Consider the following 19,721-nt stretch of genomic DNA (forward strand, 5'->3'; position numbering starts at 1 on the left):
TTGGGACCACCGCCTTCAATATATATATATATATATATATATATATATATATATATATATATATACATATATATATATATATATATATATATATATATATATATATATATATATATCAACTTTGAATCTTGGCTGCTTAACCAAGAAAAATCACACTCTGATGTCAATAACGAGGTTTATTTATTTTTAAAATGGATACAAAGATCTCCGCTCCTCTACTAATTGTCGTCTTTGCACAACCCAACCAGTCACAACCACCTCATATGTACTCATAGTCAATAGAACTCCGCCGCTCGGAATCTATGAAACTACAACCACAGAAAGTCGGACAATACAAAATAATAGAAGCGCCCCTCTTGGTACATTAGAAATTGAAGAGCTTTTCAGACAGACAAATAATTCGCCCTAGAAGTAATATTGTATCCCATTTACCCAAAGAACTGTTTATTCAAGAACAAATGAGAAATGTTTTTGTATAACTCCCTTATAGACTAATCATCCAGACGGCAGAAGGAACAGGTGTTCACTCTAGTGAGTTTGATCGTAGTCTTGCCAGTTGGGGGTCATAGGCATGTCTGCATTGTTTGTTGGTGCGGATTGGAGCAGTTGACTATCGTGTCCTCAGCAAAAGAATTGGTTTAACGTTATCCTTTTCAAGTGAATTGGTTATTACTTCAGAGAGGTTTTTGTAAGTAGTCATTTTATTGTTGTGTCAACTGTCAACTTCATCTATCAGCGCTGATTAGACTTGCGTAAATGACTGTAATCTAAATGCATGGAACTGGTCAAACTGAAAAGAAACATGAATATTTAAACGGACTATTTGTGTCTAATCTCTAACGTTCATTCCATCTAGTTTAAGCTCTAGTTTCTGTTAGCTATCAGTTTAATTAATGTAATTGATAACATTCATCACCCTCGGTTGAGTAGGCGTTCAAATTAATGTAATTTCGACCGTGGAGTTGATTGGTGCTCGTCTATTGAAGTTAGTCGATTTAAAGACTTTTGATTGGAGATTATTTATCAACATACACCAACATCCTTAAAATCATAAACGATTACGGCGATAACTAATTGATTTACTGTTGCGTATTCTCGGTTTAAAAACCATGAATTAGTTATTAGTTTTCGCACGTATTATTCTGTCATTGATTGTTTTCATATAATTCTCTCATGTGATCGAGGAAAATTCACACCCATATTTAATGAAAATTTAGTAACTAACTTAACAGGAATATGTCATTTTGCAATATTTAATATACCTATCGACCATTTCTGCTATTTTTGCAAAGCCACTTTTGTCGATATTTTGTATTTTCAACAATTTTCAACAGAGGTTTTGCAACAAAATAGCAAAACTTAGTATATTTATTTGCGGCTACTCAAAAAGATTTTCATGTCATGCTGTTTCAAACAATGAAATATTGTATAAAAATTTTTCTTTTCACCAAATATTAACTCCAAGCTAACATGAACCGTCGGCAAACTTAACAGAAGTATATGATAACAGCTATTCAGTTTTTTGAAAATTTGATTTCTTGTGTTCATTTTGGAACACTCATTTTGGCATAATTAACAATAATGGGAGAACAAAAAAAAGTTTTGTTGAGAAAAGAGTATAATTTTCTCTGATCTGCAGAGAATTGCAGATTTATTCTGAACAGGATTTAAATCATCTATCGTTTTTTTTTGTTTTGACAATTGAAAAGAACGAAAGTTTTGCTTAGTTTTCCTTACTTTCCGTTTCAATAATGACTTTCTGTTACCACCATATTTGGTTATTTATCACACTAAGCACAGTACTAACAACATTGGGCAAAGAATACGACCCAGACCAGGCTAAGAATGAGATTAAACTTGTCGAGTACCTCAAGACGAAGAAGCCCGAGTTCAACGTGCCCTCTGATGTCACTCATATCTTAATGTTCTTAGACTTGAAACAGATTCTGGAGACGGATGAAATGAGTGGATTGCTGACTGCCAAGTTTACCAAATACGTGGTGTACAAATCCCAGACCTCTGCATGGGATCCAGCAGAGTATAAGGGGGTCAAAGTGATCACTGTTGAACCAGGAGTAATGTGGGCACCAGATATTAGTAAGTTCACCAGTTAAAATCATGCAAAAATTGATGAGAGCTTTGCTGAAGAGTTCGTTACTGACATACTGCAAGTAAGTATGCAATTAAATCTTTTCTCAGTTTCTCAATTTAGAGTATAACTAGTCACAACTATACTCCAATTAATTTTTGAAATCTATTTTTCTGCTGAGCCGATTCATGCATATTTGCCCCAAAAGTGAGCATATTCATTTTTCTTTTTAATTGTTCCGACCCCTCTTGAGGGGGGAGGAGCTATATACTTAACTGGGTTTTTTTGTTCAGACAATTTTGACCGATCGATATGTTCATCGTACAGAGCTGTGAGTGGTATTATTAAAAAGCCCGTCCAGAGTAGAATATGGAATTAGAATTTTTTTTTGAATTTCGTTTTCTAGAGCGAGTTATCGTGGTTTACATTTTTGTGAACATTAGACCCATTTGCGTTAACTTTATTCACATTTTCCGGAATTTTTGCCTAAAATTTCGTCAATTTTGCTAAAATATGTAAAATTCATTAACAGTAGTACTGTTGATTTTATTTTTAAAGGCAAAAAAGTAATTTTGACTATTTTGAGTTAATTATTTGGCTAAAATTTTGGCTAAATATTTCAAAATTCAGTTTTTTCATCAAAAATTGCACGAAATAAGCTCCTGTGCTCCACTTTGATTAAAATTGCCGAAAGAACACACCCAAAAACAACTAACGCAAGCTGCGTAATGTAGAAAAGGAGCCAGTCATACTTCCACTTCCATTGAGAGTAGTCTGGAATTATATTTTTGACGGCTTTTGCTAAATTTACTCTGTGATTATCAAAAACGCAGCATCTATTTTTGATCTTTTAACTAACAAATTATCTAGATATATTACATTTGAAACAATTGAGTGTTCCTAATGGGCGAACAGCAATAGCAGGGCCGGTTTTGCTCCAATCTTGAACTGGTATAATCCAAACCAAATCGGAATGTAATCAGTCTTTTTTTTTTAAAAAAGCTATCTTTTTTATGTTAATTGAAGAACAGAACAATTCAAATCAAAGCTCACTGTCGATAGGTCCAATTTGTTTCCTAAATGATCCCAACATATTGTGTCTACTTTCTTTACTCGAAAGATTATGGTCGTTTTGACTTTTAAAAATGTTTTATTTTTAAATAAACAATGGCTTATGACACTTTGCCACTATTTTTCTTTTAAACTGGTCATCTTGTAGCCTAGTGTCAGCAAAAGAGAATGCTTCTTCTTCTTTTTCTTTCTTCTAAACTAAAATTTATTTCTTTTAGGCTTTTACGCGTTAAGAGAGAGAGAGAGAGAGAGAGAGAGAGAGAGAGAGAAGAGAGTGTCAGATTGCTTTAATAATGCTTTTGTGGACGGAACTTTGAAACACCTGTTATGCCATTTCGCTCGGCATGCCTGGATAACTACTTTGCGGTTGTTGTTCCTTGTTAACAGTTCAAAATTTTTGTGATTTTCAAAACACAAAATTTTTTCGCTACCGTTAAAAAGTAAATCAATTCATAACCATGGTTTACAATAAAGCAGGACTTCATGATTTGATAGAAAATTTCAGTTTTTGATATAGTTTACAGACCAATAGCAGAACACTTAATTGGCAATTAGACCAATCTTGCGGAATTTACCGCAAACTTATTTCTAGAATACGCAAAATGGCTGTTTTTTTAGGAAAGTGGATTCCTGAGAACAAAAATTTATAGTTTTTTATTCGTTACTGTTTGTTCTGAGTATTGAAAAAGAATGCGTCTTACAAAATGGTGTTAACGCAACATTGCTATACAATTTATTTCAGCTGACTTGATTTCGTACAAGATTTTTCACACTCTTTCACAAGCTGACTTGATTTTTCACACTCTTTCAGTTATCTGAGGAAAAGAAAAGTTTTTTTTTGCTTGGTATCAAGCTATTTTATTTCGTTCCAAAGTTTTTCCTAATTATACGCTACAACGTTGAGCAGTAGTTTTAGTGCGGTTCTACGAAACTACTTGCCATGTCAATCAACAGAAAGCATTTGGTTGCTGAAGCTAATCATCCGTTTTCAAAATTTTCAAAAAAATCAATGGGTCATCTTTGCTTCTATGTTTCTCGACAATAACTTGTTTTCAATTGAAACATTGAATGATTTCGTTTGAACTTATGACCATCAATAGTTCTCTTCTTAGTACCATAGACGCTAACATTTTCCAACTTCCTTGGAATTATACTTTCCAAACTCTTCGATTACCATTTTTGATTGATATCAGTTTTGTTTTCGTCATTATTTTTTATTGCTATTAATATTATCGTTTTTGTTATGATGAATACAAAGGAAGGGGCTCAAACTATACATTGGTAACTCTCAATCTCTGAACTTTTAAGTTAACTGTTTTCTAACACTGAAAATCTGCAAGTCGGGCTTGCGTAAGAAATGAGCTAATTTGGTCACCAGACAAAAGTTGTCGACCAAACCCAGTTTACAGATAGTGAACTTTCGTAGAAGTTGAATCAATTGAGATGAGCAACGAAGAGACTTACATAGATAGCATATAGTTTCAGAGAGTTCATATTCAAGCTTGCGAATTCTTTGTTTCCGTCCCTGGAAAATGTTCTACTGAAAGCTCGCATTGCATGCCTCGCCGCAAGAAAAAGTTTTAGTGCCATTCAAATTCTTTAGGATCAAATAAATCCGTTTTTTAGAAACTGGAGATACAATTATTTTCTGGAGATACTATCCCAGTGTCGCGTTCCTCTTCTTTCTTTTGCGCTGGTAACCCATGATCTAAGTACCAATCTAACTTTAACTTTAACAACTGATCTAAGTACCAATCTAACATCTCGCTATCAGTAACATAATCTTTTTTCTCTGTTAGTTTTAAAATTAACTTTTTTATTAGAGTAATACTTACACATTGCCATACATTAGAGTAGATCTGTTAGTTTCAACATTAACTTTTTTATTAGGGTTATACTTAAACATTGTCATACATTGTTGTAGAGTAATTTGATATTGATTCATGTCAACTGTAGTCTTTTCAGGGACGAATGTAAATTTCTTTGTTTCTTCCTATAATTCGTGATTATTTTTAACACCAACAGTATATACTTAACTAATTTCATCTGTATTTATAGTGTAATCATTTAACTCATAAACATTTATTTCACCATTAGCCAATGCTTTCACAGTTGCTGATTCATATAATGCATTGTAATCAGAATGCTTTAGATCACTCTTTTTATCTTTATAATCCCCTATAAATCTCTTTTTATTACATACCACATGACAATCCTCTAGTACTGATGGCAGTCAACCTCTTAAACCACTTTGTATTGTATCATATATATGTTCTGTACCTTTTTGTAATACTTTCCCCTTAATCCCAGTTTAATATAATCCATATAACCAAGTTAAAACTGGAGTAGAATAAGTATAAGCTGGGATATATCGCACTCTTTTAAAAAAATTTTTCTAAAACTTTCAGATGCATCCACCGTTAACATTTTATCTGTTTTCAAATATATCATCAAGCAATCTTTAAAGTCACTACATATTTTAAAATTCCAATCATCAATGGCCTGTTGATATTCACTATCAAAAATAGCACTTTGTCTTAACTTTGAATGGAAACATTACGGATATGTAGTTGTTTATCTTTTAGATTATCAACACTCTCAAACCCTTCATATGCAAATATTTCTTTTCTTCTTTTTAATCTATGTTTATTTAGTGTAATACATTCGTCATTACTCAAAGTTTTATTTATACAATCTAAACTACTTGGTTGTAGAAAAATATCTAATTTTTAAATATCAACTAGATCAGTACTAAAATAATTTTATTCAGTCTTTGGTAATTGTTTAAATTAAATTCTTTTAGCTATATCACTCATAATTAGCTGTTGATCATTTTTAGATCCATTATAGAAGTATAATGGTACAGAAGTATTCTTTGCCTTAAGATTAAATGTGTTGTAGCAATAACCTCTAAATTTACTATTTATTTGATAATGATCTCTCACTATATCATCACCTAATCTATTTTTAGAATAATAGCATTATTTAGTAAAGGATGTAAGACTGTTTTCATCTGCGAAGCATGTTCTATAATATTATATTCTTTCACTAAACATTACAACTACACCTTCACCACCACAGTGTCTTTCAGGTACTATAAATTGATAGTCACTTTTGAGTTTTATTCCACAATATATTGGAACGAGCTTTCCGTCGACAATAGTACATTCAAAATCTGAATATATCATAGATGAATATTTAATGTTATAATGATACTTATTAAACCCTAAGTAATCTTTATGATGGAGTGTTCTTCTACCAATCTCATTACGCATATCTGGATGTTTTTAAAGCATCTTCTGTACTAAATGATACACTACATTTTAAGCATTGATAACATTTTTGATGTGATTTCCTGAATGAAGAACTTTCATCTTTATATAATAGATAGCGTTCTTTATATTTTAATATGTTACGCATATCTTCTGTACTAAATGATACACTACATTTTAAGCATTGATAACATTTTTGATGTGATTTCCTGAATGAAGAACTTTCATCTGTATATAATAGATAGCGTTCTTTATATTTTAATATGTTACATCCTGTAGGGCTATTATGTGTAATCAGTACTGGGCTAATAGAATTTTTTTGTTTAAACTAAAAACTTTAAATTGCTTTTTATCTTCATTAATATCACTTATCTTCTTCAATTGATTATAATAGTAGGGTAGTGTAATCTCTGGTAACTTTATCTCATTAATATATTCAGTTTTCTGATATTTACTAACTCTTGATATGTTTTGCTCAGCTGGCTGTAAAAATGCTATAAAACAATGTAGTAAACAATTAACATCCAAATTTCTAATGTTTATTATATCTCTTGACCTATATGGTAATTCAATCCATCTACCTCCAATTGGGTGAAACTTTCGTTAAATCTTTCCTTATTCTTTTCATTAAACCCTTGAGTACTCCATTCGAATTGAATTAATACGTTTTTCTTGCATTTTGCATAGTATTTAATTAATCAATTCATCTAGAGCTTCTGTTTTTTAATTCCAGTTGGAGTTCTAAATGCAAACGTTTGTTCTTCTTGTGCATCAGAGGGTTTTAAATATCTTTACTTCATCTATTGTATTGATTTTTAAATGAGGATGTTTCTTATTTGAATCTTCTTAAACTTCTAAAACTATAACTAAGACCATTAGATTTCTTTATACGTCTAGACATATAATTTTTTGATACTATTGGACCACAATATTGACAATTACATTTTTCATAGCTAAACATAGTTTACTTATACATTTAATTTTATCGAAAAGCGTTATGGATTTATTAATTAAACATGTATTACAATTCTTTGTATATACTTACTTTGTCGTCAATAACATTATATGTTATAGTAATAAATCATCTACTACTAATGTTATTAGTGGCGGCCGCCGAATTGGCCGACAGGGCGTTTAGCCGACAAGCAAAAAATGAGAAATTTAGCCGACAAATAATGCTGCGATCTGATTGGTCGAAAAATACCGCAAATTAAGTTGCTATTTAGAAATAGCAAACAATGTGAAAGAACTTAAAGCAGTAAAATATAAATGCGTTCAGTTAAATTGGTTAATTCTTGACTCAATTATTGCGTAATCTGAAACAATGTGAAAGAACTTAAAGCAGTAAAATATAAATGCGTTCAATTAAATTGGTTAATTCTTGACTCAATTATTGCGTAATCTGAATGGAGTTTGAGTTTATAAACGCAAAAACTCGGGGGAAAAACTTGAAAATTGACAACTTTTTATTCAAAAAAAATAAATCAAGGGAGAATTTTATTTACTTCAAGTGTTGCAATAAGGATTGCAAATCAACATTATCAATGAATGCGACCGAGACCCAAATTTTAAATAATCCAACACCCCACAACCACCCCCCGCCGACTGAACACGTTGAATCAGAAATTTTTCGAAAAAGAGTTCTGAAAAGTGTTGAAAACAATCCTACCCGTCCTCTGAAAAAAACATATGACGGTCAATTACAAGTTACCAACACAGAAGAATTTCTACCACCGAGATATGACCAAATCAGAAGGAGTATGAGTGTGACAAGAAAGAAAATTTTACCAGAAATTCCAAAAAATTTTGATGAAATTTTTTTACCAGAAGAATGGACAAAAACAGAAGGCAACCAAAGATTTTTGTTACTTCAGGAATCAGGTATTTTACTTTTTGCTACCGATCAAGGACTCGAATTTTTATCAAGATCAAAGTGTGTACTTGCGGATGGAACATTCAAAACAGCTCCAAAACCATTTATGCAAATTTACACATTTTTTGGTACTGCTGAAAATTGGAAAATTCCGGTTGCCTGGGCGTTCCTTGGAAACAAGACCGAAAGGTCCTACAATCGGATTATTGGTTATCTGGATGAAAAAATTTTCGAAAAACTTGGCGTCAAATTCACACCCGAATTTTTTTTGACAGACTACGAAACGGGTGTTATTGCATCAGTCAAAAAATTTTTACCAGGCTCTACGCATATTGGATGCTGGTTTCATTTTGCCCAGTGTGTTTACCGCAAAATTCAAGAAGTTGGACTACAAAATCCTTATAAAAACGACGAAAATTTCAAAAAAATTGCCAAAAAATTGTTCGCACTCCCTTTTCTACCGATATACGATATTCGTACAGGCCTTGAAGGATTCGATGCCGAGCTCCAATTGACTACAATTTTTTTCGACTACCCAAATTTAAGTCAAATTTTTCAGTATTTGTACGACACGTGGATTTACGGAAACATACGACTTGAAATGTGGAATGTTTTCGACCGACCCATTACTTTGAGAACAACAAACAAATGCGAAAATTGGAATTTGGGCTGGGGCAAGGAGCTTCAAACTTGCAACCCAAATTTTTGGACAGTTATCAAAAAACTAATAAGGGAAGAAAGTTATTCGCGACTAGAGATTCGCAGACACGGTAGAGGAGAGCCTGCACCCTCTCAGAAACGTCAACAAATTCAATTAAATGACAAAATTCTCAGACTTAAGGACTCATACTTGAACGCAAGTATTGGCGTTGAAAACTACTGGAACTCAATTGCTGACATATGTTGTAATTTTTAATCCATACTCAATTCAATTTTTGACCAATCAGAACGCTTGTCGGCTAAATTTCTCATTTTTTGGTTGTCGGCTAAACGCCCTGTCGGCCAATTTTCCTAGCACCGTTATTAGTACTAGCATTAGCATTAGCTTTCGCATTAGCATAAGCATTATTAACATTAGCATTAGTAGTCGTACCATTAAAAGTCTTACTATTATTAATGCTTTAACTCTTATTGTTGAAATTACTGTTATCATTAGCAGTATTGTTATTGTTTGTATTACTGTTATCATTAGTAGTAATTTTACTCTTAAAATTACTGTTATTGACATCATTAGCCAGTTTAATAAGGTCATCTTCACAACTCTTCTTCTCAGCCAATTTTAACACATACATCACTATATAATTTGTACCCACATATTCATTTAGTTATATTAGTTGGGTGGTTATTATTTTAATGAATAGAAAATGAAAGGTAAGTACAATCTCTTTTGTCGCATTCATGGCATCTCATTTCAAAGATTTCAAATGATCAACAATAATATCTGTTATATTATTGGCTTGAGATTGTAGTTGAAAAAATTCATCTACTACTAGTCCTGTTGTTATCTTTAATTTTGGTGATTTCTTATTTCTCTTATCAAGATAGTCATTAATGTCTTTTTCTGTCTCTTCATTACCTATCTCAGTAGCTACACATTTAAGAAGACTATTACACAACATTTTGCCTCTTAAAACTTTCTCATTTTGTTCCTTTGAATATTTAGTTAAGAGCTATGTCTCTTTATTAATACCTTTCTCTTTCCCAATCGCTTTCAACAATAGAATAATCTCATGATCACCACGTTCACCAACAGCTTCATGCGGCTACTACTTCAACTGCTGCAAACTGCAATTTCTACGACTTCAATAAGTGGGCATACAAGATTAATTATGCCTATTATCCCACTAAAACCAACTGCTATATAACCAATCTGTTTAAACCAAGCACTATCCAGCATGTCTTTAGTTAGAACATCATTCTTAACTTTAAGTCTTTTAATTGTTATATATTTTTTAAAATAGTACAGAATAATTAGTTTTATCTATAGATTCGCTATCGACTTAATCGATCAGCCTTAGTTGCAAGTATATTAAAAGTTTGTCTATCTCCTTGGTTGATAATGATTCTTTCAATATATATACTTTAAAATTTAACTTAACTACTTTAGAATATTATACAACACTTCTATCTTTATCTTGATCAATGAATCTATCTTCTAATACATTATAATTTTTACATCTTGTTCGTGACTTGAACAAATTTCGTCGAATATGTAATTGAATTTAAATGAATCTTTAGAGTTATCAAAGAATGCATTAAAATTATAAATTGTAAAATAGATTGTAGTGGCACTAGCTCAAGGCATATTATATATTTGTGATGCTTTATGACACATTACAATCATTTGTATATTATAATGTCTACCTGTTGTAAAATATTGTGATATATTTTTATTCAATAGTTCACCATATCATCAAGTAAGGATACAAAGTTTTCAAAAATTTCAGTGTTACTACTATTTAAATCTTTAACACCAGCAATATCATAACCTTTCCAATCTTCTTTATCTAATTTGTTTTTTTTTTAAATTTTCTTCAAGAAATTAGGTTTCACCACTAACACTAGCACCATAAATAAATGTGTGTAATGAGTTCTTCTTAAAACTAAAATTGACTAATTCCTTTTCTTCATATCCTTTGAATCGTTTCAGTAAATCTAATTCAGTAAATTTACTTGGTCCAATCCAATATACCAAAACTTCAAGAAAAAATGGCGATCATTAGTGAAATTGTCACTTTTACACCTTTTAAATTGCATATTTTGGCATTTAAAGAGTTTTTGGGACCTTTATTATTACTAATTAGGCCCTGAAAAAAACTGATGTAAAGATAATAAGTTATGCTATAATTTTAATACCAACTGATATAATAATGAATGATGAGACATCAACAATTAGTAGTCCACGTAGTGGCAACTCTGTTGATGAATTTAATATTAAAATTATTGTTAACTTACATCCTACTGATGGGACTCATTGCGCTCTATTTATAAGAGGAGACCTTCATGAAACTCATTACTTTGACAGTTTTGGTTTAGATACACCACCAATCTTTCTAGGAAAATATGTTGGTCTAGGAATGATAGAAACATACAGTTTTAAGATGAATCATTTTAGGGTGCATATTTTTTTTTGTATTTAATTTATCTAATTGGTCAAACAATAAGAATGAAAAGTGCATTAGCTAGCTTGGGTAATCAAAAAAATTGTACAAAAGCATATATGACAAATTATTTTTTTGTAGTGATATTCTTTTGCGAAACAACTTTGCTGATAGTAGTAGTAATCGACAAAGTTTTAACGAAATTGATCGGGGAACTTGCCTTTTAGATGACAATAATGATAGTAATTCACGACGTGGTGAAAATATTGATAGCATCAGTAATAGCAATAATATAAACGCAGAAACTCCTTTGCCGAAAACATTTTGTTGTAAGTTGTGGTCCTAGTGAATGTGGTGACCCATATCTAATAAAGAATCTGTTTCGAAAAAAAGACTGTGATTTAATATATATCATTGTTCCTAATGCTGGTCAAAACAATGATATTGTAAATTGTAAATATTGACAAGTATATAAACCAAAATAATCATCACAAGATAAGCTGCGTAAAGATTAAAAGAAAATAAGGATAATTGATGATGTAAGAGGTAAAGAGCCTGTTGTTATTGAGTAGTACTGTAGAGGTCAACAATATAAATTCAACATGAGATATCTTAATCAAAATTACTTTTCATTAGATAATCAAAATTTTAGAAAAAATCTAATATATTTATATTCTTTGAACAAAGAGGTAATGTTTAAAATAGAATAATTAATGATTTTTTAAGAAAAGAGATGACATTAAAATTTTGTTCGTTTATGTAATGAGGTCTTGAGAGAACTCTATAAATATATTAGTATAGATATATCTAAAGATAGATATACCAATGGTAAATTCAGGGTTAATTGGTATGATACGTTTGATTTGTCTGAGTAATAAACTAGCTTAGCAAGTCAGTCATTTTCTTACCGTCGCTACAAACACTAACAAACGCTAATAAACAATTTAGTTATAACAACAGCATGACATATAACATTTGCAACAGCTACTCTAAATTTAAAATTAAGTTATATTCATTGTGAACCTAGGTGATCATTTTGATATCTAAGGATAAAGTTATATATGCTTTTATTACTTTTAATCATTCTATGATTTATATGTTGTTTTATATCATCACATAATCCAAATTGATTTCTTTTTTAAAAAAATCACAATCTCTTTATAAGCTTCCTTATATTTGTCGTTCGTATAATTTATATTTATTCTATTCTCAAAATAAAACTCACTACGAATCTTACAATAACATTCAATAACATACATTACACTGAATATACTTGCCTCAGGCATTTGATCAATAGCTTTATTATCTTAATGGTCGATAATGATTCTCTCAATCTATTTAATTCAAAAAACTATTACAATCGTTTGTGTTGTATAATGTCTACCTGTTGTAAAATATTGTGATAAGTATTTTTTTATTAAATTGTTCACCCGTATCATCAAGTACTAATACAAAATTTTAAAAATTACCATGTCAACACTAGATATGTCTTAACATCAGCAATATCATAACCCTTCTAACATTCTTCATCTCTTAAAAACACAACAGTTTTTTATCGTTATTTTTTTATATATTGTTTTGCAAAAAATGTTTCACCGCTATCTCTAGCGCCATACACAATTGTGTGTATTTATAACATATTATTTTTGTTCAAAACTAAAATTGGCCACTTCCTTTAGTTCCTACCTTTTGAATCGTCTATCTAATTCAGTAAGTTTACTTGGTGAATTCCAATATACCAAAACTCCAAGAATAAATAATACTATCATAATAAACGTAACCAATTTTATACCTGTGAGAAAGCTTACAATATCATTTAAAGATTTTCGGCATTTAGAATTATTTAATAATAAGATTGAGGCTATGAGTTATATCGATCTGAATTATATAAGTATTTCAATAAGTTTAAGACCAACGGAAATAATAATGAGAGATGAGACACGAACAATTGTTAATCCACTTAGTGGCAAATCTGTTGATAAATTTAACTTTAATATTTTTATCAATCTACATCCTACTGATGGTACTCATTGGGTTTTAGTTTTAAGAGGAGAAGATGATAAAATTCACTACTTTGATAATTATGGTGTAGAGACAGAAGCAAAAATTCTAAGAAAATGTGTTCGTCTAGGATCGAAAGAAGACTTGCACTTATATGATGAATCATTTTTGGTGCAATTGTTTATATTTATTCTATTTAACTGATCAAGGGTATAGGATATAAAGTGCGGTAGCTAGCTTGGTTAATTAAAAAAAGTGTATTGAAGCATATAAGCCATGTTATTGTTTTTGCTGCGGTATCAATCTGCGAAGCAGCTTTGCTGATAGTAATAGTGATCAGCAAAGCTGCGACGAAATTGTTCAGTGAAACTTATTTACAGATAGCAATAGTGACAGTAATCCACGAAGTAGACAAGATATCGATAGCAACAAAAATAGCGAAATCATAAATGCAGAAATTCCTCTGCCGGAAAACATTAGATGTGTAATATTTGGCCCCAGTGAATGTGGTAAGACATAGCTATTAGAGAATCAATTTTCAAATAAAATAGAATATGATTTATTATATATCATTGGTCATACTGCTGGTCAAAACAATGATATTAAAAATATTATAAAGAATGCTAGGTCTATATATATTCAGGATATGAAACTAAAAAAATCATCTCATAAAAAGCTGCATAAAGATTAAAAAACTGAGGATATTTGATGATGTAAGAGGTAAGGAGCCTGTTGTTATTGAGTCGTTCTGTAGAGGTCGACAATCTAATTAAAATATGATATATCTTAATCAAAATCTTTTTCCATTAGACAGAAAAAGTTTTAGAGAAAAATGTAATTTACAATTGAATGTATCATGGTTTTTTTAATACAAAAACAGATTACATAAAATAACCTTGCTCATTCATGTAATGAGGTCTGAAGAGAAACTTACAATGAGATTTTTTAAGATATATCTAACGATAGATATACTAATGGTAGGTTCAGGGTGAATTTGTATAAGATTGATTTTTTTGAGTAATAAACTAGCTCACTAAGTCAACCATTTTTTAGCATCGCTTCTAATACTAACCATACTTTTAGTTAAAACCAATGCATGACATATAACATCTGCAACTGGTACTCTAAATTTATAATTAAGTTATATTGCTTATGAAGCGACATTATAAGTTATATTGCGACATTATAATTGAAATATCATGTATCTTAATCAAAAACATTTTTCAAAAGATAGAAAAAGTTTCAGAGAAAAATGTAATCTACTTATATTGTTTGAAAAAACTTTAAATTTTTTAAATAGAATGTATAATGGTTTTTTAATAAAAAAGAGATTACATACAATAAGCTTGCTCATTCATGCAATGAGGTCTGAAGAGAAACCTACAATGAGATTTTTTAAGATATATCTAACGATAGATATACTAATGGTAGGTTCAGGGTGAATTTGTATAAGATTGATTTTTTTGAGTAATAAACTAGCTTACTAAGTCAACCATTTTTTAGCATCGCTTCTAATACTAATAATACATTTAGTTAAAACCAATGCATGACATAACATCTGCAACTGGTACTCTAAATTTAAAATTAAGTTGTATTGGTTATGAACCTGTGTGATCATTTTGATATCTAGTGTCAGGAAAAATTTACAATTACTTTTATACATTCTATGATCTATATATGGTTTTCCGTTATCAGGTAATCCATTATAATTTTTACTAAAATTAATTATCTCTTTAAGCGTCATTAAAATTAATATTTCTATAAATTATATTCGTTCTATCCTCACGATAAAACTCCTACCAGTCTTAAAAAACATTCAGTAGCTTTCATTACATCGAATGTACTTGCATCAGGTGTTTGATCAATAACATTTTTTCAAAGGTTACTGTTATATTTTGAGTTCTTTCTATTCCACTCTTTAAACCTAAGTCAAGGATGTATATGTGTTGTAGGATCTCTAAGTTGGCAATCACTTTCACCTTGATCAATAAGAAAACCGCTGTCATGTTCATCACTAGTACTAGTCAATAATTAATACAATAATAGATTAGGAATAAAATGATCTATATATTAAATTGATCAATCACCACTTATTTCATGTTAAATTGAATTAAACAATGCTAACATACCGTAATTAACCTATCTGATATTGGCATCATTTGCAAATCTAGTTCTAGTACTATCCAATACATCAAACTCTATCTCATGATATGAGTCGTGAATGGTTAGATGATTCTCTTCTCTATTGGTATAATATTTATATTTGTTTTGATTATATTCATAGTAGCTAGATAATTGGGTTCAAGTTTTGTTATCTTACATTTGAGAATATCATGGTTATAAAATTAGGTTGTGTCAAATTTGAAGTTCATTGTTTTAGGAATAAAATCATGGCAGAGGACTACAACTATATGACCTACATAAGATATATAATACTTTAGACAAGGCTAAAGTGGAACATACACTTTAGAATGAAAAGACCAATAGAAAGATTTCATTTTAAAAATCCTACACTTAATACAACCTAATTAGGTTTATGCAGATTATCTGTTTATAATTCTCTGTTTAATATAACTGAAACGAAGAATCAATTTATATATGCAGCTATTGGCGCTGATGATGAAAGTAATCCACGAAGTGGCGACTTTGACGATAATAACAATGAAGTTATTTATCCACCAGCAATGATTACTAATATAATACATGGTTTTTAGATAATGGTAAAGATAGTGATGTTTTATATACCTTTCATTTAACTGAACTTCCAGGTTATATAATAGTTATTATTCCAACAAATGTTTTTTATCAGAATGTTACAAAAGTTGGAATAGAATATTTTGAATTCAGTATTAGAGATGAGTAGTGATATTAATGATTATGTAATAAATTTTACTTTACACTTGGTGTAAAATTTATAATAATGTTGATTTGGTGTAAGTCTATTTATACATTACGAAATTATGGTATTTGTTTAAATATGTGTTAAAATAACGTTAATTTTATCACATTTTGATAAATTTATCAATTTATTTTAAAAAATGGTGATTAAATGTAAAAATTGTGGTTTTAGTAAATATGCGTCTACCACTCCCCTGTGCCTGTAAGCCCATATACATATTTTACTTTAGAGGTAAAATGGACCAAATGGTCACCTTTACATGGTAGGGCGCTGGCTCGCAATGGAGGTGAATTGAACAGTTTATTAAGAACACGTTGCCTTTTTATAGCCCTGATGCAAGCTGTGGAGGTATTACATGAGTTCCAGCACAAAGACACTCTCTTATTCAATGGAATTGTTCGTACCAAGTATATGGAGATCACAGCCAAACTGTCCTGTCACTTCGACGTGAGCCAGTTCCCGTGGGATGAACAGACCTGCTTCATCACATATGCCACCCCACTCGGATTCTACAACATCACCGGTGTTGGTCAGTTGCTTCAAACATTTTGAAATGTTTCATGTAATTTTTGTTTCTGTTTTAAGTCTTTTCAAATTATACCAAATAAAATGAATTGAGGTCCTGTGCAATAACGTGGTCACTTAGGTGATCAAAGTTCAATTGAAAAGTTAAACAGTCAAATACTAATTATCTTCGACCATCTCTCTCCGCCCTCTTTTCTTCTGTAAAAGTAATTCAAACTTTGAGCGATCATTTTTCTTTTCTTTATCACCACGGTTCCCAGATTTGGATCTCCCCTCTCATTAGGTGACACAATTTGTTACATAAAAATTATCAAGTCTTTCGTTCTACAACCAATTTGAGAGTTTTTGCGTCCATCCATGTTCTCAAACAGTTTTAGAAAAACCTTAAATAAACTTTTCTCCTGTACAAAATGATTGATCATTTGTTATTACAGCTTGCTTAACGCATTCGAATTTTGATTTCAACCAATAACAAAAATGAGTTTCAAAATTGGAAGTGTTCAATTGGAATCAGGATCTTCAACTATTAGCAGATCTCTTTGTCATTTTGAAACGACTGTAAAGATGTGGCAAGTTGCGAAGAAGCATCGACGAGGAAAGTAGTGTATTTGCAACGATGACATTCTCAAGATCAGGGTCCCGCAGACCAAAGTGACTTTTGATCAGACCCATCTTCGAATGTACATCTGCGCATCAATTAGGAAATTATATAGTCTTGAAAATTTCGAACGCACAAAGGTCTGGACAATGATATGGGCTTGGTCTGATCAGAGCTCACGTTGGTCGGGCAGTTTGCTACTCTTTCCTATATTTTTGTCAAATAAACGGAAAGAATTCAAATTATGTTCTGACATCATAAAAGTATCGAATCTTAGAATTAACGAATACTCTTGTGAATTGCAGTATCGATAAGCTGCCGTCAAACTCAAATCAACGCTATCATGCGATCAATCTGCTTAAAACACTTACGAGCACATTTTAAAATGCCGAATTCTGCAGTGCCAGAATTCAAAATGACAGAAGTCGCTACTTATCCAGAAGTTGAGTTTCATTGACTTTCGTCATTTTAAAACGCGCGAGTTTCGTGTTTTAAGCATGGTTAAATGACTCTGCAGAAGTCATTTCGAAATTCTGACTTAATATCTCGAACCGATTCGCGGTTCTTGATGAACGCCAGAAGTTCTCAGTGACCTCAAGCAGAGTCACTTAACCATTACTTCTTTGTTTTAAGAGCTGAAGACGAACACAGATGAAATGCCAGTGGAGTTTTTCTCCGAGAACGACTATTGGGACCTGGTGCCCCCCATCACTATGTCTACGCAAGTCCTAGCTAAACATGAGGCTAATGCCACCTATCTCTCCTCTGCCGTAACTGCAACAATCAACTTGAGAAGGAGACCCAAATTCTACCTCGTGGTCGTAATTCTACCCAACATAGGGATCTATTCTGTTTAGACGTTTGTCGCTACTTAGACGTTTGTCCTCCTTTCTGCGCCACGGTAACTGTTGAAAGGTTAACTTTCGCGCCGTTAATATACGCTTGAAAGAAGCGAATTTCCAGCGACAAATCGAGCAAAATGAGACTTACATTTACAATGGCCCAGTACTGATTTACACTTGGAGTTTGGTACGGGCACCAGTTTGAAACACAAAAATGAGCAGTTCAAATAAATTCTAGATACGTTAACAATTCATTTTCATTTTAAGTCGGAACTGTTGCACACAGAATTATATATCTTGCAGTCTTAAATACACTCCCGTTTTACAAAGCTGTAAGAATTTTACCTCATTTTTTGTCGGTGATCGGTATTTGTTTCACTACACACCAACATTCCCAACAACCTAATCAATGAAATAAAACTGATTTCCTCAAATCTAAAGTTTCTGGGCATTAGTTCCAGATATGATAGATCTCTATAAGATTCGCACTTTATAATGATTGATTCGCACTTTATAACAAGCAACTATATAACTTTTTGCGTACAAGACAATTTGTTTGAGACACAATATAGCCAGCAGATTTAGGCCAGGTCAGAATACATCCCAACACGGCACCTAGTCATCTACCTTCTATCGTCATTGGTGTTTTTCGTTCCGGTTGAGTCTGGTGAAAAGATATCTTATATTGTGACTATATTCCTGGCTGAGATCGTGAATGTTGGTGCTCTCTCGGGAATGTTCCCCGCCAGCTCCAATGGCTTCCCAAAAGTGGGATACTTTACCATAGCAGTTACTCTTCATCTCAGCTTGCTCTGTGTCTCTACTATCGCAGGTAACATTTTCTACCACTTCAAAACACACTTTTATTGATTACACATCTTTGTTGTTTTATCTCACCGCTTTGTTGTATATATATCACCATTATTTAAAAGCAAAATCAGTCCTACAGTGTATTATTGACCACTAAAAATCTATTTTATAACCTTAATAGATAGCAGAGATTATTTCAAATGGGATTTCCCTCACGACTTCATTTTTGTGGTCTTTGAACGCAATCATTACCATAGAAGGGGGATAATCGAGAATATACGCTATGTATTCTGTACGGTGAAACGCGAGCGATATATCGGATTAACGCATTTAAAATCTAATTGAGAGCTATCTTGGTAAATAAAATTGAGTATCCTCAATTTTCCAATTCATACCTGGCAACGGCCTGTAACATCTTTCGTATATTAGCTTCTCCGTGTATTGAGTCACAATGAAAAGGAGGTCTCATGTTAGTCTGGCCCCTCATGTTATATTAGCTCTTTTGCCTCTATAGACTGAGCGCTATAGAGGCAAAAGAGCTAATATCAAAAATCAGACTGCATAGATTGGCGATAAGAAAAACCAGTCATTGCATCCAATCTTTAAAAAAGCGTCAAACGATTTTTTCAAGAACTTTAAT

At 31.6% G+C, this 19,721-nt stretch overlaps 1 protein-coding gene across 1 annotated transcript; it reads left to right on the plus strand.

The window, feature by feature from the left end:
* Positions 1-967: 967 nt before the first annotated feature.
* On the plus strand, positions 968-19,142 carry LOC142340019 (neuronal acetylcholine receptor subunit alpha-7-like). Its single transcript, XM_075390415.1, has 5 exons — positions 968-1,175; positions 1,710-2,097; positions 16,635-16,835; positions 18,063-18,266; positions 18,888-19,142. The coding sequence occupies exons 2-5, from the start codon at positions 1,752-1,754 to the stop codon at positions 19,139-19,141; spliced, it is 1,005 nt and encodes a 334-aa protein (XP_075246530.1). The 5' UTR covers positions 968-1,175; positions 1,710-1,751; the 3' UTR covers position 19,142.
* The last annotated feature ends 579 nt before the right edge of the window (positions 19,143-19,721 follow it).

Source organism: Convolutriloba macropyga, chromosome 5, assembly GCF_964194025.1.
Source record: "Convolutriloba macropyga chromosome 5, txConMacr16.3, whole genome shotgun sequence".
Taxonomy (NCBI): Eukaryota; Metazoa; Xenacoelomorpha; order Acoela; family Convolutidae; genus Convolutriloba; species Convolutriloba macropyga.